This window comes from Eschrichtius robustus, chromosome 20 (genome assembly GCF_028021215.1).
Source record: "Eschrichtius robustus isolate mEscRob2 chromosome 20, mEscRob2.pri, whole genome shotgun sequence".
NCBI lineage: Eukaryota > Metazoa > Chordata > Mammalia > Artiodactyla > Eschrichtiidae > Eschrichtius > Eschrichtius robustus.
Window position 1 is genome coordinate 57,767,415 of NC_090843.1, and position 19,443 is coordinate 57,786,857.

Sequence of the window (19,443 nt, forward strand, 5' to 3'; positions counted from 1 at the left end):
CTCCCCTACTAGGGGGCTGGGACTATGTCCTGTTTAGCCTTATATTCCCGGGGCCTGGGCGGGATATCTCTACCAGGTGCGTATTCATTTAAGGGGTGGGGCTCTGGTTGAGAGAGGCGGAGGATTTGGTAAGAGGAGGTAGGGGAGACGGGGACGGGATACCGAGGAGGAAGTCCAGGGAGGGGTGAGAAGTTCTTTGGAGAAGTCTGGAAAGGGGGTGGGAAGGTGGAGAGAGGGTGGGAAGGAGGCGAGCAAAGGACAGGGGAGGGGAGGCTTCTCAGGATCCGGCCTGGCGGAGGAGCGGCTACCAGGCGCCCTCGCCTAGTCCACCCGAGGACCCGGGCCAAGCCGCCAGGCCCCGCCCTCCGCGGCCTCCGTCCCGCCCACCCCGGGATTTAGTCCCGGCAGCCTGGGAGGCTCCCCAGCCGCCGCTTCCGCCTTCGCCAGGTGAGGGTCAGGAGAGGCAGGGGCGCCGGCGAGCGGGCTGGCGGGGCGGCGGTCGCTTGGGAGCGCGTCCGCGGGTGCTGAGCCTCCCCTCCCCAGTCCTTACCTTCCGCGGGCGCGTCTCCTCTTGTCCCCCATCTCGTGCTTTCTGCTTCTCACCTGGCTACTGGTCTTGGTCTCCCAGCGTCCTGGGCTTTCGCCTTCCGCGCCCCTGGTCGTGCCCGATTCCTCGCCACCTCCGAGTGTCCATCTGGACCCCGCCTGGGGTCCTCCGCTTCCTCCGGGCTTAACTAAGTAGGGGGAGGGAGGGGGCCAGGTGTGTGTGCAGGCAGCCGGCACCCAGAGCACCTAGAGCCTTATTTAATAAAGATTGGTGGAGTTGCCCTGGAGCCAGGTTAGAGCAAGTGACTCAGGTGTGCCGGCCAGGCTCTGTACCTGGAGCTGAGCTCAGGTGGGTGTGGAAGGGACTGTGCACCTGGCAGACTGGATGGCTCTGAGCAGTACCTGAGCTTAACCGCCCATCACAAATGCCCGATTTGATTTCAAATGTTGCTGCCTCGGGTGTAGAAGAGACAATGACCCTGGGCGTCTCTGGGCAGAGGAGGCAGTCTGCCCACATAACGTAGGTATGTGTGGACACCGTAGCTTGATGTCTTGTGTGTTGTGTGTGTTTGTGTGGACCTGGGTGTCTCAGACATGAGGGGCGGTGTATCTTGGAGGCAGTGAGCTCAACATGTCTCAAGTAGGTGTGTGTGAGCGGTACCTGGCAGGAAGCCTGGTCTACAGCAGCGTATACTGGAATGCCTCAGCTTTGAGAGGACCTGTATCTGGGTGTCTCAGGTGTGTTTTGCATCATATCTATAGGGGTGTGTGTGTGTGTTGTACCTGCGTATCTCAGGTATGGTGTGGTTAGTGTATCTGGGCATCTCTGGAGTGTATGTGGTGGGTCAGAATGTCTCAGGTGTACCTGAGTGGGTGCGTACAAGGGTGCACCTCAGGTCTAAAAGGTGGTGAATCTGGGTCGCCTAGGGGTACGGGCAGTGTGCCATAATAGCTCAAAGTGAGCAGGGCTACACACCTGAAGTCTGTGCAGTGCTGAAATCTTGGGTGTGAGGAGAACATTCTTCCTGGGGTTTGTGTGTGTGAGGGGCAGGAATCCTGGTGGGTTCTGATGTCCCTCCCTCTGTACCTGAGTATTTCTGAGGGGTTGAGGGTGGAGCAGGCAAGCACGTCTCTTGTTCCTGAGTGTCTCAGGTGCCCACCCTGGGCCATGTGTCTGGGACAGGGCACCACAGGGGTTCCTCCTCCAGACATGCTCCACGAGGCGGGCTCCCTGTGGCTGCTTCGGCTGCTCCAGGACATCCAGCTGGCCCAGTTTTACCGACCCATCCTTGAGGAGCTTAATGTTACTCGGCCAGAGCACTTCGACTTTGTAAGACCTGAGGATCTGGACGGCGTTGGCATGGGCCGGCCCGGTGAGGGTCCCCTGCCCCAAGGCCCTGCTGTCTCCTTCCCCAGCCTGTTAGTTGCTACTCTCCCACCACCACCACGCACACCAGCCCCCTTCTTGCCTGTAAATCCCTTGCATCCTGCTCCCCGCCTCCCCCATTACCCCATCCCTCTGATTCTGGCCTCCCCCAGCCCAGCGTAGACTGGCTGAAGCTCTGAAGAGGCACCGTTCGGGGCTCAAGTCTAAGAACTGGGTCTACAAGGTGTGTGTTTTGGGGTGGTGGTGAGAGGCTTAAAGGGCCAGCTCAGGCCCCGGCAGGGGGTGGGCTGAGTGGAAGAGAAGGATGTATGCAGGGTTCCACACACATGATTTCCCCCACTGTTTCAGATCCTTGGGGGCTTTGCCCCAGGGCAGAAGGAGACCACCCCACCCTCAGACAGCCTTCCATCCCTCCCTGAGCCAGATGGGGGACTCAAGTGTCTGATCCCAGACCAGGCTGTGTGCAGAGGGGAGCTTCTGGGCTCCGGCTGCTTTGGTGTGGTGCACCGAGGGCTGTGGACATTGCCCAGTGGCAAGACTGTGAGTGTCCAGGGAGCCTACTTCATTCTGGGTACCTGGGCCAGCTTCTCCCTCTGTTCTGTGTGCCCCTCTGCTCTGGCCTTGGCTTAACTGTTCCCTACGTTGCCTGATGGTGCTTCCCCCCACCCCCAGGTCCCAGTGGCTGTCAAGTCCCTCCGGGTGGGTCCCGACAGCCCCGGCCCCGAGGGCACTGAGCTAGGGGACTTCCTGCGAGAGGTATCCATCATGATGAACTTGGAACACCCACACGTGCTGTGTCTGCACGGCCTCGTACTGGGCCAGCCTCTGCAGATGGTGAGCAGACCCAGACACTGGCTCCCGGGACAGTCCCGGGGGCCGATGTGCGACAGGAGGGTGAGCGCCAGGGTCTCGTGGGGCCGGACCACTGCTCACACGGCTGTGCTCCCGCAGGTGATGGAGCTGGCGCCCCTGGGCTCCCTGCACGCACGCCTGACCGCCCCGGCCCCCACGCCCCCGCTGCCCGTGGCCTTGCTCTGCCTCTTCTTGCGGCAGGTGGCGGGGGCCATGGCGTACCTGGGGGCCCGCGGGCTGGTGCACCGAGACCTCGCTACGCGCAACTTGCTGCTGGCTTCGCCGCGCACAATCAAGGTGGCTGACTTCGGGCTGGTGCGGTCGCTGGGCGGCGCCCGGGGCCACTACGTCATGGGCGGACCCCGCCGCATCCCCTTCGCCTGGTGAGGGGCCGGGCGGAGGGGAGGGATCTGAATGGCAGGAGCTGAGGGGGTGCGGAGGGGCTGGTCCTGTGAGGGAGGCGTGGACTGGAGGAGTCGTCGTCGGGTCTGGAAGGGCCAGGAAAGGGGGGACTTCTGAGCCCCACGGCGGGCGCACTAAAGGGGCGTGCCCAGTGGCAGGTGGGCGCTCCGGGGCACACACCCGGCACACATCCAGCCCCCTTCAGCTCCACTTCCGCAGGTGTGCGCCGGAGAGCCTGCGCCACGGGGTCTTCTCTTCTGCCTCGGACGTGTGGATGTTTGGGGTGACGCTGTGGGAGATGTTCTCCGGGGGCGAGGAGCCCTGGGCCGGGGTCCCGCCGTACCTCATCTTGCAGCGGCTGGAGAAGGACCGAGCCCGCCTGCGTAGGCCTCCCCTCTGCTCCAGGGCCCTCTACGCCCTCGCCTTGCGCTGCTGGGCCCCCCACCCTGCTGACCGGCCCACCTTTTCCTACCTAGAAGGGCTGCTCCAAGAGGTGGGAACTCTTGCCTCCCCAGAAACAGTCTCTTTTCCCTCCGTTCCCTCTCCCAGGGTTCTATGCACAAGACTAACGTATACTGGCTCCCGGGCTGGGGTCTGGGACCTGGCTCTGAACAAAGCAGATCCAGTCCCCACCTTCAGGGTGCTCAGAGCCCCAGGGAGAGAGCTGGGGTCTAGTGGATGCAGGCTGAAGGGCTGGGGGCTGGGGCAGAGAGAGGGAAGCCCAGAGCCCAGAGCAGTAGGATGTAGTGGGTGTTTGACAGGCAGAGGAAAGGTTCAGCGTGGGAGGGGGAAGTACGGTGACTAAGGTGGCAGAGGCATCTTAGGGGTGCACCAAGGAGGGACTTGTGAGACACAGTAAATAACCAGTGCTAACACCTAGAGCGCTCGATCTGTGTAAGATACTGTACTAAGTGCCTTACGTGTATCCTTATACATTCACTCATTTAATCCTCACAACAACCCAGCTCGATTTTAGAGAGGGGGCAGTTAAGGCACTGACAGTTTAAGTGATTTGCCAAAAGTCACACAGGAAGTGGAGGACTGGAGATTTGAAGCAGTCAATATGACTTCAGAGCTGTGCCCTAAATCACTATATACTCTACTATTAAAGGAGTTTAGTGCTTAACTCTGAGGGCACCTGGGGGCCATGGAAGGGTTGTGAGCAGGGGAGTTATAAGCCACATTTACAGGTTATGTCACTCTGGTTTGGTGCAAGAATGGATTAGAAGGATGATACTGAAGGTAGGAAAACCAGTAGGCCACAATGACTGTGAAGCAGAAGTAAGATGAAGAGGTCTGGATGAGGGTCGAGGCAGTGGTGCTATGGAGAAGTGGAAAATTCCCAGAGGTGCTTGGGAGGCAGATCTGATGGGCCTGGGTGTGGAGTAAAAGCAGTGTGCAGGGTGACTCTCCCCTTGGTCCTCTAGGTAGAGGCAGGGCCCCTCTTTGTTGCTCCCTGACCCCTGGGCTGTGTCCAGCTTGGCATGGGATCCAGGTCTGCCTCCTCCACTGGATTACAACTGAGGGACAGGGACAGTCCCACCCTGGGGCCAGGACAGAGGACATACCTGGTATGGGTTTGCGTGGTGGGTGCACCAACAGTCTCCACTCCGCTCCCATGATATCACCCTTCTGACTCAGGCCACAAGCCCAGCCACCCTCTCCTCCTGTCTCTATAGGCCTGGCCTCCTGAGGGACGTTGTGTGAGGGATGTCACAGAGCCCGGTGCCCTGAGGATGGAGCCTGGTGACCCCATCACTATCATCGAGGGCAGGTGAGGGCCTCGTGCCTCCCACCCATCCCCAGGGGGAGGACTCCCTCCCCACCCTCCTGGCCCTGGTCCCAGCTCAGCTTCTCGCCAGCTGCTTGAACCCCAATCCTCTGCCTCATCTCCTCCTCTCCCCACTGGGCCCTGAGAGCTCCACCACAGTCCTGGCCTCCCTGCTGGAGCCACCGCTGGCCCATAGAGCCCTTTTGTTTTAGAGAGAAAAAAGCTTCCCTTCCTCTGGGCAGATGCAGCTCCACGGCGCACAGCTTGTGAGCTGAATGTGGGCTGGAGCCCAGCCCCCACTCTCCCCTTGCTCCCATCCCCTTCACCAGCGCCTCTTCCCACAGCCCCGACTCCACAACCTGGAAGGGCCAGAATGGTCGCACATTCAAAGTGGGCAACTTCCCAGCCTCGGCAGTGACGCTGGTAGACTCACCAGCCACCCGTCCAGTCCTCAGAGGCTCCCCTGCCCGGGGAGAGCGACACCAGGGAAACATAGACGGGTGAGCACCTGAAAGAGTGGGGGGCAGAGCTGGACTGGGGGAACCAACCAAGTCCAGCAACTTCTCTGGAAGGGGAGCCTGGGGAGGGGTGTGGGGTAAAGCTGGAGGGGAGGGTGGACTTGCCTTCCCGCTGGAACGTCCACTCTGGGTCTCGGCCTGCTTGGAAGCCCCAGAGATTCTTTGGGAGAGGGCACTGCTATATGGGGTAGGGCTGGGGGGTGTGGAGAATGAACTGGAACACTCTCCAGCAGGGACAGAGTGAAGGTAAAGCTTCAGGATCCCCCTCCAGCTCGGGGCCAGAGAAGGAATGTGGCCTTGCAGAGGATGAAAGGTGGGCATGGCGGTGGGGACAGGGCTTCCGGGGTCTCCGAGGACATCAAGAATAAGCCTCCAGCGATGCTTCCTGCTCTGAAGCCATACCTTTGCAGATATGATTTCCCCACCTGTGATTTCCTGGCCCCCATTCTGCCTGCTGACATCCTGGCTGTACTTTAGACAGCGTCTCCCCACCGCAGCCCTGGCAGTTCTTTGGACCCTCAGCTGCTTCGGCCTGGGCGTCCATCCTGCACACCTGGTTTCTTGTCCCCCCGACACGAGGACCACCCCGAGGACAGCACAGATAGCCAGAGAATGGGAAGAAGGCAGCTGGGCTTCCTCTCAAGTTGTTTCTTCTCAAATGTGTAGGCATTTCCAAGAGTCTGGAGTCGGTTCTGTCCCTGGGCCCCCGCCCCACAGGAGGTGGGTCGAGCTCCCCCGAACTTCGACATGCCAGAACTGTGCCCCAGGGACCCCCAGGCATGCCTCCCCGCTCCCCCGTGGCCACCAGCTCCTCTTCCCAGCCCAGCCAGCCTCCCAGGGAGCGGCCTCCCTGGCCCAAAAGAGAACCCCTACACAGTCACCCTGTGGGAGCGCCTGGAGCCAGCAAAGCCACCGTCCCCTCTGGGGGACCCTTGCCTGACCCCGAGTTGCAGAGGAGGATTATGGAGGTGAGGTCTCCCTGAAGTGTCCTGGTGTCCAAAAGGGGCTACGGGCTGGCGAAGGGCCTAAGTGAGGCTTTGTCCCCGGCAGGTGGAGCTGAGCGTGCATGGAGTCACCCACCAGGAGTGCCACGAGGCTCTAAGAGCCACCGGGGGTGATGTGGTTTCTGCCATCCGGAACCTCAAGGTACAGCCACACCCTTCTCTCGGGTCCCTGCCCCTCCCAGCCTGGCCCTCTGGCCACCGGCTGCCCTTCCTCTCGTCCCCACAGGTGGACCAGCTCTTCTACCTCAGCAGCTGGTCCAGAGCGGACTGCCGGCGCATCCTGGAGCGTTACCAGTGGGACCTCTCAGCCGCCAGTCGCTACGTCCTGGCCCGGCCCTGAGCTCTGCTCCTTTGGGCACAGACACCAGATGGACCAAGGGCCTGGTCACGTGGGACCAAGCAGAACCGGAACAAGGTCCTGACAGGGTGTGTTCCCACCTGGGGAGAGCCTGCCATGGGCAGGTACTGGAGGAGCCCAGGATCGGGCACTGGTGAGTGTCTCCTCACCCTGCCCGTTGGTCTCTGAGGGCGTGAGCTCCCTTGGCCATAGGAGGATCTAGTGCACTCTGCCCACCACATTCCCAACAAAGGAGGACTTGGAGGAACAGAGCTGTGACACATCACACCCATGGGAAGCTTCTATCGCTACAGAAAATGAGCAAGAGGCCATTCTGGGCCACGGGAACAGCCATCCTGAACCGCCATCAGCTACCACACTGGGCTCTGTGGGAGCAGCCATCCTGGATGACCGGAGCAGCCATCCTGACTTGGGGCATATGGACCAAACTGCCTCGGCTTGGTCTGGGGCCATCATGGGTGACGAAAGTGGCTCTCTTAGACTCGAGGACACTTGATCCTGGCAGCATGGATTATGAGATGGGCCAGCCCCCGCCCATCCAAGCTGTCATATTTCCCTTTGTTTCTTCCCACACCCGACTCTTTCTCCTGCCCTCTCCCATTACATACATCTTCCAATGTCCAAAAAGTTACAAAGTTTATATGAATATAACATACAAAGATGCAGCCTCCTTCCTAAGGAAGGGGCAGGAAGGGGGTGGTTAAGGCACAGGAAGCTGCAGCAAGCACCAGCTGAGGGAGAGGAAGTCGGCACTGGGGCCCTGGCCCTATAGCTATCGGGGCGGGGGGAGGTAGGGATCCCCCTCAGAGCGCCATCGTCTGAGGCTGAACTAATTGGCCAAGCTGATGCGGGGAGAGGGTGACCGGGTCTGCCGTCTTTGGTGCTGCTTAACCTTCCCCACCCCAGCCCTGTCATAAACCCTGCATTCTAAGGCCTCACCTGGAGCAGAGGCCCTGGAGGGGGTTGGGAGGAAGTCAGCAGGGAAAGTTGGAAAGCCGATATGCCCGTGTGCTGAGGGTCCGCTGGAGACAGTGGTGGGAAGTAGCAGGGGAAGGGCTCTCGTACATACCCTTCCGTAGGGGCTACAGGTGAAGCAGGCCAGGGGAGTAGGGGAGGCACGGGGCACCAAGCCCCCAGCCTCTCAGGCAGCCCTGTCTCTCCCCTGCAGTGCACATGGAGGGAAAGGGGCTGCCCCTGAGGAGGGGGCCAGGGCGGGTGACCATCTTGAATTCTGGTTGAGATGATGGTCTCCTCACCCCGAGGTGGCCTCTAGCTGGTGATGGCAGAGGGCCCAGCGCCTCCTCGCTTCTCGAAGAACATGTAGTCCTGAGGGGAGGGCACGGTCAGCAGGAGATCTGGCTGGGCCAGCCTGGCTCAGCTATCACAACCCAGGTCTGGAACCACAAGCCCCCATAGAGTCTGTCCCTAACCCTCTCCTAGCAGGAGACCAAGAAGTGCTCAAAGCCTCAGAGTGAGAGCAAAAGGGCAGCGGGGGGAAGGGGCGGTGGCCCCGACTCACAATGAGGAATGTGGCTCCCAGCAGCACAGCCTTCACCCTCACGTCCAGGTCCAGTGGGAACTGCAGGCCGAAGTCATCTGCATCGGTGAGGGCTTCTCGGAGCAGCCCACCCCACTGCTTGCTGATGCGGCCCACACTGCGGGATTCATCTGGAGTCTTCACCTGGCAGGAGAGAAGGAGAGAGGGAGGGAGGAAGGACCCGCATGGGGAGGATGTGCCTGATCTCATCGGCATCCAGTCTCACTCCCGCAGTCACCACGTACGAACTGTGCGGGCTCTACACTTAGCGAGTCCTCCCAAAGCCTTGGGTTTCCATGTGACATCTGGGGAAACTGAGGCACCGAAGTCACACTGTCTACAAAGCAAAAATCAGGTTGCAGACTCAGATCTGTTGCTCTTGAAAGGCCACACGTGACTAATAGACATCAGTGCTGGGAGAAACAAGCACGATACAGGCTAATCTCCTTAGGCGATGGCCACTCACTAGGTTTGTTTTGGTTACCAAAGTCCCTGCCGCCCACGGTTGGTGCAGTTTGTGCCCTGCACAGAGTAGCCTGGCCAAGCGGGCAAGGGAGGCTGCTGAATGCCTGGCTGCACTCTACCAGCTGACCAGGCTGCTAGAAGGCCCAAAGGGGTGCCTGTCGTCCTCGCATCTGCAAGGTAGGGAGGGCTCTGTTTAGCATGGCATGCAAGCCTCATCCAGGGTGGATCCAAGCCCATCTAGTGGGGGGAGCGGACAGCAGAAAGTGGCCTCTGAGGACCAGGATTTCCACTGGCCTCCCTGGGCCCAGCAGCAGCAGGCCCTGCCAATGTGGATGGTAATTCACCGTGACTCTCTGGACTTTCTCCTATGCTCATTCTCCAGTGGCTAGAACTAGAGCGATGTCCTTCCCATCTCCTTCCCCCACGGTCCTACAGCCCTGGGGCATTTCCTGCAGACCAGTCCCAGGGTGCGTAGGGCCTCTCCCAGCCAGCCCTGCAGTCCCAAGAGTGCAGCCCCAAATGTGGACGATTCATAATTATGTAAAAGGAAGACTGGCCCGATGAGAACCCCACGATCTACATATTCCAAACCAGAGTTCACCCAGTTACCTCTTTCCCAAACAGCTTCCATCACAGAACCTTCCCCCAGCTACCAAGGTGACTCAGTTTTTAAAAGTAACCTAAGATAAGGTACCTCATCAGAAGCCTTTGAAAGTCTACTGAGATATACCTGTTGTTTCTCCCTTATCTACACAGATATTCAAGTGCCTTTGTCTTCTAGAAAGTAAGGTGTTTCCCAGGCCTTACTTTGAAATGATCATCACTTGGGTTCTCCAGGCTCCAGGTTGGTGATTGAAATGCATGTTAAGAAGGATTCCAGGCTGGGGGTGGGTGGGTGGACGTCTGGACTTCTAGGTTGGCAGGGCAAGCCACAGGATGTTAACAAGTTAAATTAGTGCTTGCTCCAGGGCCTGGGCTCATGAACTCACACACAGCGGCCACGCGGGCCCAGCCCATGGTACACTCAGTGAGCATCCTTCACCCTAAATCCAGCCTGACCTTAGATTTTTTTTCTCCCTCAACACAGGGCTGCAGGTCACAATCAGCATTGGCCCTTAAGGTGAAACCCTCTTTGCCAAATTTTTATGACCATGGGCCATCCTATTTCTGAATAGAGGAAAACTGGAAATGTGGCAGGCGTCACAGTGGATTTGGACCGATGAGCTCTTGACCGTCCTGTTGACCATCCTGCCGCACAGATCATCTTGGTTTCTGAAGGTCCCAGGAATCTCCCCTTACTCCTGATACCTCAAAGTTGGTGTCTGTGCCACAGCCACAGGTCCAGCAGGGCCCCACCACTCGCAGGATGGTCTGGCGGTCAGCGTCTTGGATGGAGAACTTGGGGAGGAAGGGATGCCAGGTCTGTAGAATGTGGCCAATGGTGGTGCCTGGTGGAGCCTGTACTTCCATCTGGAGTGGGCGGCAGACAGGATCACTGCCCAGCCAGGCACCCTGGCCCAAGTGCTCACCGGTCTAGCTTTATCACCTGTCTCCCCTCACAAGACCTCCCATCCCCTTCACTAGACCACCTGTCATCCCTCTCACTAGACCTCCCATCCCACCTGCGCCCAACTCCCACAGGAGGCACGCCTCATCGCATGCCTCATCCCGGTCCTGCCCGGGTCATCGGCCTGCCCCCTACCCAAGTTTCTCCCTGGCCCCATCCTTCCCCGCCCACCTCCTGGAGGCCACAGGGACAGCAGCTGCAGCCACAGTGGAGGGGGCGGAGCAGGCGCAGCACCTCTCTGTCCCCGGGGTCCACCAGGCGGACACGCAGGGGCCGGCGGGCGCCACAGCATAGCCGCGCACAGCAGTTGCTCTCCTCCGCCGCCTGACCCAGGGGCTGTCCGGCTCCCGAGCGCAGTTCGTAGCGGTTACAGGTCTCCCAGCCCAGGAGCGCTGCCAGGGGGTGACACACTGAGGCTCGGACACCAGCGCCTGCCCGAGAGCCCACTATTTGCTCCCGTCACGAGGCCCAACATACTCCCCCTTCCACTCACTTTCCACCCGCTCAGCCTTCTGGTGAATCAAGATCTGATCAATCTGGAAAGAGAGTAGGGGAACGCGCAGACATCAGCTGGCCGGCCTAGTCGCCTGGGTCCCCTCCCTGTCAATCCTCCCTCCCTCCCTGCCTCTCACTCACCTGCGCCAGGAATTCGAGGCCAAAAGGCACCCCTGGCAGTGGCAAAAAGGGGGCAGCTGGTCCCGGGGCCCCCGGGCCGGGCGAGGGGAAGAGAGCAAAGCCGGGCGCAGGGGTAGGCACGTGGGCGGGCACTGGTGCCTGCCCCGGCCCGGGCCCAGGATGCAGCGTCGGCTCCGGGTACCCAGCGGTCACAGGGTAGGGAGGTGGGGGCGAAGGGGCGTAGCCTTTGGGGGGCAAGTAGCCTGTGGGGGGACAGGAATAGGTTAGAAGGGGCCCCCGACCTCATCTCTTTACCCCTTGGCCCATGGGCCGTGAGGCTGCGGGGAAAATGTGGTGGGAAGAGAATGAGAAAGATGGGGCGGGGGAGCAGGGCGGTGGCTTCTCGGGAGGAAGGGAGGGGCCCCACACAGCCAGTCCGAGCACATTCCCGGAGGATGCGTCCGACACGGGGTTCCCAAGTCCGTGGGGGGTAGGATAACGGAGACCCTCGGCCTTGCGCCCACTTACCTGCCATGGGAGAGAGGCGAGGGTTCGCGGGATGTCGGTGTCCCGGAGGCTTAGTTCTAGAAGTGGAGGCAAGCTCGGAGACAGCCAGACAGACACAAAGACAGACACAAAGATGGACAGGCAAACGCAGAGAGGCAGCTGCGCCCAGCGCCGGCCCAGGGTCTCTAGGGCGGCGCGTCTGACTCGGGGAGAAACCGAAAGTGTCAGCGGGCAAGGCGGGGGCCCTGGGACCCTGGATTCCCTCAGGGGCCCCAGAACCGCCCCCTCCCTTTGTTCTCCCATTCTCCGCGGAGGCGGCTGTTGGCAGACGGCAGGACAGATGGACCCGCGGTCAGACCGACGGCCCCACCTCGAGGGAGGTCTCCTGACCCCTCTGTTCCCCCTGCTCACCTGAAGCCCCTAGAATAGCCCAGGTGCCCAGCACTCGGCTGCTCTCAGGAGCTGGTGGAGGCGGGCCCCGGAGCTGACTCCACCCCGCGACCCGTCCAGGCCCCGCCCCTCCCAGCCTGAGCAGAGCGCCTGCGCAGGAAGAATGCCGGCTCTCCTGCGGCGCTGGGGACTCCAGGCCACCCGCTCCACGTCTTGGCGGGCGTCCCCGCCCTTTCCGCTCGGATGCAGAAGCCCAGAGAGGAAGCTCGCCTGGGAGGGTAGCCGGGTGAGCCCTAGCCCTGCGACTCCCGCCAGGCCTGGGAGCGTAGAGTGGTCAGTGCCCCTTGGTGGGAACGAGGGCCGCTTGCGCGGCGCTGGAGCCCAGGCTCCTCCTCCCGAGGGCGGTTCGGGCCTCGCTGACGCAGCGGAACACCCTGCACGCTCACCCATTGGCTTCTAGGACTGACTCCTGGCTCCCCTTCTGCCTCCCTGGGGCTACCTTGCCAGTCTCCTCTCCCTGACGTAGCAGTGACCCACACAGACCCGTTGCAATTATAGTACTTCCTCCAGGCGCCCCCAGCCACACGGGGGATAGACTGCCAGACAGTGTCAGTAACGAGTGGGCGTGAGTTGAGGCTCAGGGGGGCCAGAGGAGGCAGCGCGGTCCGCAGGAAAGCCTTCTCCCAACAAGAATCGCTTCTTTCGCTTTGAGTCCTGAGCCCAGGCCCGCAGGTGTGAGGAAGTCCTGCGCCTTGGGGGCCTATAGGCTGAGCGGCAAGAGATGAGTTCAGAGAGAGTCCGGCCCACGTGCACAGAGGGCCTTGTGGGAGCTGCGCTTTGGCCCCCAGGGCAGCGGGGAGCCCACTGAAAGATTTTCAGACAGAGTGAGGAGGTCAGATGTTTTAGGAAAACCATTTAACCTGCATGGTGGAGACCAACAGAGGCCCCCAGGCTGGGTTGGCAGTAGTCTGGGGGAGAGAATGGTTGTGATAGTGTGGACAGACAGAAGTGGCAGATTTTGGAGATATTTAGACAATAATATAGAACTTGTTTGGGAAGTGAGATGTGGAGGTGAGGAGTCCAGGATGACCTCAGGTGCCTGTCTGGTGACCAGGCAGATGGAGGTCTCACCCATCAAGATGAACATGGGGAGAAACAGGTTTGGCGGCTCCTTTGTCCCTATGTCCATGTTCCTCTGGGCTGGTCCTACAGCTTCAGTCATCATCTTCAAACCCAAATGCTGGACCTCTCCCCTGGTATCCCTTAGTGCCTCAGATTCTACCTGGCCCAAACCACGCGCCAGCCTCCACCAAAACATACAGACATACAGAAGTTCAGTTATTCAACAGAGATTTAATGAGCCCCTACTATATGTCAGACAGGTAATAGAAGTATTTAGCAGTTAAAAAAAATTCCCAGTCTCCTGGGGCTTACATTTTAGTGGGGAAGAGACAGACAATGTACATAAAATACATCAGAAGTCAGACGGTGACACGTGCTATAAAGAAAAATAGAGCAGGATAAGAAGGACAGAGAATGGTGGACAAGAGTTGCAATTTTATAGGGGGCAGACTAGAAGGTGATGGCTGAGCAAAGACCTAAAGGAAGTCAAGGATTAAGCCATGCAGACTTCTGGGTGAAGAGCTTTTCAGGCAGAGGGAACAAGGGCAAAGGCCCTGAGGTAGAAGTGTGCCTTGTTTGTTCAGTGAACCAGAAGGCCAGTGTGGCTGGAATGGAATGAACGAGGGGGAGGAAAGAGAGGTCACAGGAGGCCAGATCACATACAGCCCTATAGACCATTGGCTTCTACTCTGAGTGAAATGGAAAGTGTTGGAGGGTTTGGCCAGAGAAGAGACATGAGATTTACATACTGAAACAGTGGTCCTCAACCCTGGCCACAAGTTCGAATCATCTGGGGTGCTGTAAAAATACCTCTAGCTGGGCCCCGCTTCATATCAATTACATTAGAATATCTGGGGTGAGGTGCAGACATAGGAACTTTTTGAGAATTCCCCAGCAGATTTTAAATTGCAGCTAAGGCTGAGGATGACAGTGTTAGAAGGATTTCTCTCTGTCTCTCTCTCAGGCTGCTTTGTCCGCAGTACGCTGTAGGTAGGCAAGGGCAGAGGGAAGTTCTTTCAGAAAGCTAGATGAGATTTGCAGGTGGCGTGGACCAGCTGCCAGAGTGGTAGCAATGGATGTGGTGAGAAATGGTCAGTTTCCAGTTATGTATTTGAGCCAACAGGACTTAATGATGGCTTGAATATAGGATGTGAGGAAAAGGAAAGTCAAAGTTGACTCAGGCTTGGCCCAGGAGACCCCTCACTCTTACTGCTTTGTCATTTCCTGCCTGCCCACTCCATCCTGAGCTCCAGGCACTCCAGTTCTCCTCTTGATTTGTTACCAGTATAATCTTGTCCCTTTTTTTGGTGAACTATGCATGCTGAAAACCCAGCAAATGCGCCAAAGTCTTACCAGTCCCCTAAGGCAAACAAGCCCACCTCAGTATCTACTTGTAACACTGAACACATTGTATCAAATTATTTTTTAAAGGGTCTGTCTCCACTGCTGAAATCTGAGTTTCTTGGTATGTACAAGAAGGAAAAAACTCAGCTTTGGGAACTGGACAGAAGAGAGTTTGAATCACAGCTTCCCCAGGTCCTGGCTGTATGATACAGAAGAAGTTGCTTCACCTCTCTTAGCTTCACTTTCCACTGACTCGCAGGACTGTTGAGAAGACTGGACACAATGTGCAGCAATAATAGGGACCAATTACCACGTGGTCCTTATTTATCTTGGTTTCCCAAGAGTCTGACCCACAGGGAGGATCAAAGCAAAGGTATTAGGGATATATTACATGGACGGTGGCCATGCCAAATGTCAGGGTCTCTTCCAGCTGGAGGTTCCCTGTGCTCCAGATGCTGCCTGAGATGAAGGGTGGATGGAAATGCAGCAAGGGCACTGGACTGGGAGGTAGGAGCCTGGGGATCCAGTGTCGGCTCTGCCACTGGCACTCTGGGCCACTCTGGAGGTCCCCCTGAGGCCTTATTTAACTCTATTTTATTTTGGCCACACCGTGAGGCTCGTAGGATCTTAGTTCCCCGACCAGGGATTGAACCCAGGCCCACAGCAGTGAACTCGCAGAGCCCTAACCACTGGACTGCCAGGGAATTCCCCTCTTTTTTTTTTTTTTCATTTACTTATTTGGCTGCACTGGGTCTTGGTTGCGGCACGCGGGACCTTCATTCCAGCATGTGGGATCCTTTTTTTAGTTGTGGCCTGTGGGCTCTTTAGCTGCAGCATGTGAACTCTCAGTTGCACATGTGGGGTCTAGTTCCCTGACCAGGGATCGAACCCAGGCCCCCTGCATTGGGAGCGTGGAGTCTTAGCCACTGGACCACCAGGGAAGTCCCTCCTCTCATCTTTAAAATGAAGAGATATTGTGATCCTCTACTAATACACCTCAAGTATATGCCTCCTCCCTGGATATAAATGCTTCAGTGGCTCCCCATTGCCCTCAGAAGGGTCCAACCTGTCAGCACAAGGCATTCCACCATTTGGCCCCGTCTGTCCTCATCTTTCACTACTGACCCTCTCATGATCTTCAAGCCAGCCACCAGCAATTCTTTCTGGTCTTGAAGGCACAGGGCTCTCTTGCCTCCAAAGCTCTTGCCTTGGTCTGGAACACGCCGCTCTCCCTCGTCATCACTGAACTCCTGCAGGTCTCCACTGTACACTGTACTACACTGCAGCTGCTACAGGGGTCTGGAGCTTAGCCAGGACTAGGGTCGGAGATAAATTCTGGATTTAGAAATATGCAGATTGTAATTAAAGCTATGGGGCCAAATGAAATTACCTAGAAATCATCTCACTCAGCTAAACGGTCTGCACTTTTTGGAATGCACACCGTCAGAAAAATTAAGTATGTGCCCCCCAGTATACTATACAGATATGTACGTTTATAAAATATACACAAAAATAGAAATTTTAAAAGGTGAAATTAAAATATGTATACCTATGAGTTCTACTTTTTTTTAAATTAAAATTTGGAAACCATTGATTTAAACTGGGTATAGACAAGAAGCTGGCAAAGGAGCCACAGAGATAGGGAAGACCAGGAGAGTGGTGTCAGAGAAGGAACAGGATGTGTTTGAGGACAGTGTGGCCAACTGTGTCAAATGCTGCAGAGGCTGAGGAAGATGAGACTGAAAATCATCCACTGGGTCTGGCAACCAAGAGGTCATAGTGATTCATGGGATCCTTCCAAGGGCATCTATGGGGAAGAGATGGGATAGAAGACTGACCAGAGTGGGTTGCAGAGTAAACTTGAGGCCAGATCTCTCTCCTGAGCTCAGACACCTCCTTGAGCTCCCCAACTACCTGCTTGGTGCCTCCACTTGGTTGTCTCCCAGGCATTTCAGAAGCAACATGTCCAAAACTGACCTCCTGATCTGCCTCCCTCTAATCTGCCCCACCCTTCAGTGTTTCTCATCTAAGTCACAGCACCTCCATCCAACCTGGTGCGTAAACCAGAAATCTCCCTCTCATTCACCCCTTCTGAATTGAACATTTTTACCACCTCTTCCACCCTCGGCCAAGCCACCATCACCATCTCACACCTGGACCTCTTTAGTGGCCTCCTGGCTGGTTTCCCTGTTGCCATCCTTGCTGTCCTCTGATTGGTTCTCCAGATCTTTTAAACACATAAATCAGATCCTAGCACTCTCTCACTTTAAAACTTTCAGTGACTTACTGTTGCGCTGCAAATAAATTCTGAGTGCCTCACCACCCCACACGTCAGCCACACTGCTTTCGCTCTTTCTCCAACCCGCCCAGTTCTATCCTGCCTCAGGGATTTCAAACTGCTCCATTTCGGCCTGTTTGCCAGGTATTCTTTCTGCCAAAAACACACTTCCCCTCCGCTCTGCGCATGGTTAGTTCCAGCTTCAACAGGACCTCCTCTGCGAGGCCTTCCCATCTAAAGGGGCACACCCTCCACTGCCCCATTGTTCCAGCCCCCCTGTTCTTTTCTTTCAAGCACATAGCATACCTCACAGTGATATATTTGTGTTTAGTTGTTTAAGGTCTGTTACCAGTACCAGATGGGAAACCCCACGAGGGAAACACGGTGTCTGTCTCGCGCACGGTTCAATTTCCTTGTAACATGTGTCTGTCTGACACATGACCAACACTTGATGAGCACTGGTTTAATAAAAATTGCCCACTAAATACCCTCCAGTTCTCTGCTGTAGGTGCTACTCCAGCCCGCCTTGCCACCTTTTCTCACTCCTCTTCTGCCTAAGTCAGAAACTCATCCCACACCGAGGACTCAGGTGGCCCCATACCCCTCCCCTCCCACCTCTGTCTCTTTGCTCACTGTTTCAGCCACACAACAGAGCTCTTTTAAGAATCATCTCAAGCACTGTGAAGCATTTTCTGACCCCCAATACATGATGTTCTGTCCCTGCTTTGAACCCCAGAGTATTTTGTAACTAATGACACCTCGTCCCGCCTTGCCTTAACCCTGACTTCTAGAGTAAGTGGGTGCTCAGAAAACCCTCTACCCGGATACCAAGGGGGAAAGGGGTGGGGTGGGAGGAATTGGGAGACTGGGATGGACACATATACATTATTGATATTATGTATAACATAGACAGCTGATGGGGACATACTGTAGAGCACAGGGAACCCTACCTAATGCACCGTGGTAACCTAAATGGGAGGGAAGTCCAAAAGGGAGGGGATATCTGTATGTGTACAGCTGATTCATTTTGTTGTGCAGTGGAGCCTAACACAACATTGTAAAGCAACCATACTCCAATAAAAAATTAAAAAGAAAAGAAAACCCACTACCCTACAGAAATCTAGTATTAATGCTAGTGAGCATCAGAACCACTAGATGAGCTTATTAGAATACAGACTGCCAGGCCCTGAAGAGGGCTTTGGTAAGAATCTGCATTATTTCAAGCATTCTTTATGACTCTAATGTCCACCAGTTTAAGAACCTCATAACAAGTTAACTTGAAGTGAACCCTGACTCTCCACCCAGACCCAAGTCTCGCTGATGCGGTCTTAGGAAAGGGAAGGAGTTCAAAGGTTGACAATCCCTACCCTTCCTCCTTTAAGAGGTTAAGATGAACAAAGACTCCAAAGTTTTTTATTTGCCTTTCTCTTTTAATCTACTCCCTGCTCCACTTCTAAAAAGAAATACCCAGAAATTAAACACAAGGAAGCTCAAAGAGCCAAGGCAAGCCAGCCCAAGAGTAGCAGGCTCCCTCCCACAGGGGCCAAAGTCTGGACGCTGGGGTCTCCACTCAGAGCCTGGTAGTAAAACGTGGTGCAGAATAAGGTAGTTCCAGAAGCTAGCAGTAACCCGGCCTGAAGGAGATACAAGGTGGAATGCAGGCCAGTTAAGAACAGGGCAGGCTAGAGGGAGTGGGTGGGGCTTGGTCAGGGTTAGGGGTGGGGGGAATTACCCAGAGGGGCTTTCTGCACAGGGGCACCCCTAACAGGGCCAGGCTGTGTAAGAAGTGGTGTTTGTTGGTCTTGTCAAAGAGCTGTAAGAAAAGGAGAAATGGGGGGACTTCCCAAGCAACGCAGGATCCCGCGGGGACACAACGGACAAGAGTTCGTCCTCCAACCCCACCTCTCAAGTCCCAGCTTGCCCCTCCCTCAGGCACCAGGCCTCAAGAGTTGCATCCCTTGCCGCTACAAAGACCCGCGCCCCGTCCCTCCCCTCCTTCCCTCAGGGACCCCAGACTTTGTGCCCTCATAGGCCCCGAAGCCTAGGAGCCCCAGCGCAGTTACTTCACCTCCTTCCCGTAGGCATCCGGAAACTGGGCTCCTGTGGAAAGGAGAAGCAAAGGTTACCAGTCCTAGCGCCAACCTCGACCGCCACCACTCCCAGGGGGACCCAGGTGGACGCAGGAGAGAAAGGGCGCCCCCAGTAGGCTTCTAATTGGTGGAAGCACGCATTGGGCAGTTCTGGGAACCAACTGGGCCGGGCTGAGGGACTTTAAAAGGTTTAGGGCTCCGCGGGCCGTCTGGTCGATGGGAGGGCCGACACTTCCCATAGACTCCGCCTCTGCACCAAACCCTAAAGATCGCCCCCAACACAATCCCAGCTCCATCCACAGCCCCCTGACCGTGCGCCCCGTAGGAGGCCAAGCCTAAGGCCCCAGCTCCGGACAAGGCGCCCAGGCGGCGGAAAGCAGCCCCCGGACCAGCCATGGCAGTGGACGGTCACGCGCCGGACGAACACCGCCCGGGCCACCCAAGAGGCCAGCCAATCCCGATCTCCCATGCAAATAAGGTCCACAGGTGCCCAATCCGGGCCGTGTTTATTTCAGCGTCCAGGTCCTCACCCGGGTACTTGGGCCTTTGTAAAACCTCTGTTGAGTGGCGAAGACTTCTGGCGGGCGGAGAAACCAGAACCAATTAGGAGCGGAGGAGCGGAGCAGTGGAGGCGGGGTTGGGGGGCGGGACTAGAGGATTTGCGTCACGGATTGGCCCACTTTCCAAGTT

General features: G+C 57.1%; 2 protein-coding genes across 8 annotated transcripts; one reads left to right on the forward strand and one right to left on the reverse strand.

The window, feature by feature from the left end:
• The first annotated feature begins 1,756 nt into the window (after positions 1-1,756).
• TNK1 (tyrosine kinase non receptor 1) lies at positions 1,757-7,164 on the forward strand. 2 transcript variants are annotated; one of them, XM_068529648.1, is made up of 12 exons: positions 1,757-1,919; positions 2,086-2,156; positions 2,282-2,473; positions 2,606-2,767; positions 2,885-3,168; positions 3,407-3,680; positions 4,867-4,961; positions 5,288-5,458; positions 5,710-5,789; positions 6,143-6,444; positions 6,527-6,622; positions 6,707-7,164. In XM_068529648.1, the coding sequence occupies exons 1-12, from the start codon at positions 1,757-1,759 to the stop codon at positions 6,818-6,820; spliced, it is 2,004 nt and encodes a 667-aa protein (XP_068385749.1). In that variant the 3' UTR covers positions 6,821-7,164. The 2 variants fall into 2 exon arrangements, with proteins under 2 accessions (XP_068385749.1, XP_068385748.1); XM_068529647.1 differs by having other exon boundaries at positions 5,303-5,458.
• Positions 7,165-7,457: 293 nt separating this feature from the next.
• PLSCR3 (phospholipid scramblase 3) lies at positions 7,458-19,185 on the reverse strand. Of its 6 annotated transcripts, none has more exons than XM_068529650.1 (9): positions 19,065-19,185; positions 18,732-18,763; positions 11,551-11,728; positions 11,044-11,285; positions 10,901-10,943; positions 10,579-10,799; positions 10,149-10,310; positions 8,358-8,519; positions 7,458-8,164 (listed from the first exon to the last, which is right to left on the reverse strand). In XM_068529650.1, exons 1-9 carry the CDS (start codon positions 19,147-19,149, stop codon positions 8,108-8,110), a joined length of 1,182 nt encoding a protein of 393 aa, XP_068385751.1. In that variant the 5' UTR covers positions 19,150-19,185; the 3' UTR covers positions 7,458-8,107. The 6 variants fall into 6 exon arrangements, with proteins under 6 accessions (XP_068385751.1, XP_068385752.1, XP_068385750.1 ...); XM_068529651.1 differs by having other exon boundaries at positions 10,642-10,817; XM_068529649.1 differs by having other exon boundaries at positions 10,579-10,817.
• Between the last annotated feature and the right edge of the window lie 258 nt (positions 19,186-19,443).